Raw genomic sequence first — 2,949 nt, forward strand, 5'->3', positions numbered from 1 at the left:
GGGGGGGAGGGCCTTGCTCATCATCACAAGTTTCTGCATCTGACAAGCACAGCCACTTCTTAGCTGGCAGAGAGAGATGCTATCACTTCTGCTGTCCCCACATCCTCTTTTCAGAGCTCTGTTCTGTCTTGGTGCATGGTGGTATTTCCATCCCTGACTCAGAGTGCCTCAGTTGCAGAAATACTGCGTATGATGAACCCTGTGCAGGGACTTCTGCTGGTTGCTGTTGTAATTATTTCCTGGAAGACAGTGAAGCTCCATCACTTGGGGAAACACCCTGCGTGAACATCTGAAGTTGCGCTGATGGAGCACAGAGCGACCTCAGTGTAGAACCAAACAGCCCTGAGCCTTGGAAAAGTGAATGGGGCTTTCAGGTCTTTGACATCCAGAAGTCTTCAGTGGGGAAGGGGCACTTCAAGAAGAAACCAATGAACTGAGAGCAACGAGGTCTCAGCTCAAAGGTGAGGCCTCTGGCTACCTATGGAAATGGCACTGACGTGCTTTCATACTGGTGCTATGCATCCTTTTGTTAATGAACACAAGACAGTAGCCTCTGAATTTAAAGTAGCCTGGATTTAGGCATGAGGCTGAGCCTGTCTCCTGCTTGCGCTCCCGATGCTCACCCAAATAGCCTCCCTGGGTCTGCTGGCTCACAGGGTGACCCATGCTGCTTGCTAGAAGAGGTGGCAAAAAACCATGGCTGAATCTTGGCAAATGCAAACACCTGCATCTTGTAAGGCCTTGGCCAAGGCAGAGTAAGACAGGAAGATGAAGTGCTGCTGGACAGCAGCAGGCTACAGGTTCCTGACTGTCCTCCTTACTTCTTGGGAGGCAACCAAGTTCATGCTTGGAATTACTGGGTAAAGGGCCTCCACCATTGTGCTAGCTATGGGAACACTTCTGCGTCAGAATATTTAATCCCATGTTACACAACAGCTTGCTGGTGGGCATAGGTTCCACAGCAACCCTCTGGGAATGCTGGTTTCCGCAGCAGGAAGGAAGGGAGCTCTGCCTTTCCATGGTTGCCAGTGGTGGGTCTCAGAAAGTGTGTGTGGCTTTTTGGCTATGAGAGCATGCAGGGGCTGGCTGAAAGAGGGATGCAGTGAAATGGGCAGGTGGAGATGATGTTGGACCTGACTTGGCTGCCTGCCTTGAAGGCTTGTGCCTCTGCAGTAAGCAGGATAAGCTTCAGGTTCAGAAGATGATGGCATCCAAGGCAGCATCATTCAGCTGTGCATCCTGCGCCTCCATGAGGTGGATCATGGATTGTGCTGATTCTATACTTGAAAAAGAGGAGGGACACTAAGATAAACCTTATCTGTTCTGTGGCAGAGAATGCCTCCCTGGAGCAGATTGGAGAAGGGCAAGGTGTTCACATGCTGAACTTTTCCTTTTTCCCTTGGTCTTCAGCCAAGTCCAGATGAACTCTGTTTTTTTCAGTTCTGTCCCTGCATGTCCAGGCAATGCTTATGTACATCTCTTGGGTAACTCCATGCTGCTTCCATCTTCCATGCTCTTCATTTTTGCATTTAAACTCAATCCAGAATTCCCTGTTCAGCCAGTCTGGCCTCCAGCTGTACTTGCTTGACTTCTGGCATATTGGGATGGATCTTTCTTATACTTGTTCTTCTCCACTGGTTGATCAGAAAATCAGAAATGCTGCGAGTGTGGGAGAAGGCATTTACTGTTGTTGGAATGGGGCAAAAGCTTCTGGAAACTGAAAAACTAGTGGGGACTTGTGAAAGCAATGATAGGAGGCAAAGGGTCTGAAAGAACCTTTTCTTGGGGGTAAGGCAGTGGCTTGCGGGGGGTCAATGAGGAATAAGAAGGTAAAATGAGGAGAGTGTGGGAACTGTACAACTATGTCTTTGCACAGTGAATGGAGAAGGTGTCACCAGTGGAACAGAGCAGCAGGCACGGTGAGTTGGGGAAGAGCCCCGTGTCCAAAGCCCACTCTGCTGGCTGGCTGATGCTGGCAGGACAGGCAGCAGAAAGCAGCAGCTGCCTCCTCTGGGCAAGTGTTTATTTAAGGGCCACCATGCCCGATGGTGGTCAGAGACACAGCAGGTAGGATCACCTTCTTCTCCACACCCAGAGCTGCTGTAAGCAGCCGCCTTCAGCTAGCTCCAGGTATGACGGTAGTGCGAGGAGCGGCGACACCTCCTTCCCCAGCGGTGACAACTCCTCCAGCCCGGGGTGTGGCAGCTCCTCCTGAAAGAAACCCGGAGCCTGTGGCTGGGTGGGCCTTTAGCTGCCCCATATGATTGTTCTCATTAGAAAGGATGATATCAAACCCAGTTTGATTTTAGAGGTGCAGATAACAAATCTGGCATTCCTAATTTTCTTTTTTTTTTTTTTTGCTTGACTTTCAGAAATGTTAGACCGAAGCAGGTTGGGGATAGGACAGTCACCTTCGCCCTGCAGATATCTGTCCATGTTCTGCCTTCCTGTGGAGAAAAGCATTAGAGCGAGACCTGTCTCACGATCTAAGGGAGGCACATTCCTCACTGCTTGACTTTGGGCCGTGAGCTGGATGACAGGGTCCAACGAGACTCTGTGTCGTCATCGTCCCCATCCGTCCGTCCCCCCCCCGCCATGCTGACGGCGCGGGCAGAGCGCCCCCGGCGCCGCTCGGGCGGCCGGAAGAGGCGCTGTCCCAGCGTTCCGCGCGCTCACCCTTCTTCCGGTGCGGTGCCATCAGCGGGGCGGTAGGTGAGTGCCGGGGCGGGGGCCGGGAATGGGAATCCGCGTCCATCGGTGACGGGGCTGACTGCGCTCTCCCCGTAGGCATGGCGATCCGCTACCCCATGGCCGTGGGCCTCAACAAGGGCTACAAGGTGACGAAGAACGTGTCCAAGCCCAGACAGTGCCGGCGTCGCGGGGTGAGTGTGAGGCGGGTGAGGGCCGGGCCGGGCCCCGGTGGGGCTGGCGCCGGAGCCGGAGCCTGCG

At 53.3% G+C, this 2,949-nt stretch overlaps 2 protein-coding genes across 4 annotated transcripts in view; one reads left to right on the top strand and one right to left on the bottom strand.

The window, feature by feature from the left end:
• LMNB2 (lamin B2) overlaps positions 1-2,597 on the bottom strand; it is a 54,600-nt gene extending 52,003 nt beyond the window's left edge. The window contains exon 1 of the mRNA XM_009880611.1: positions 2,509-2,597. Within this exon, the coding sequence (XP_009878913.1) occupies positions 2,509-2,597 (89 nt within the window). The remainder of the gene's footprint in view (positions 1-2,508) is intronic.
• The window catches only part of RPL36 (ribosomal protein L36), a 10,928-nt gene that overhangs the window by 6,302 nt on the left and 1,677 nt on the right, over positions 1-2,949 (top strand). The window contains exons 1-2 of one of the 3 annotated variants that reach the window (XM_009880583.1): positions 2,671-2,712; positions 2,788-2,882. In XM_009880583.1, the coding sequence (XP_009878885.1) occupies positions 2,790-2,882 (93 nt within the window). In that variant the 5' untranslated portion in view covers positions 2,671-2,712; positions 2,788-2,789. Of the gene's footprint in view, positions 1-2,670; positions 2,883-2,949 lie in introns of those variants that run through there. The other 2 variants (XM_009880585.1, XM_009880584.1) reach the window with 2 other exon arrangements.

The sequence above is a fragment of the Charadrius vociferus genome, unplaced genomic scaffold (assembly GCF_000708025.1).
Source record: "Charadrius vociferus isolate BGI_N301 unplaced genomic scaffold, ASM70802v2 scaffold702, whole genome shotgun sequence".
Taxonomy (NCBI): Eukaryota; Metazoa; Chordata; class Aves; order Charadriiformes; family Charadriidae; genus Charadrius; species Charadrius vociferus.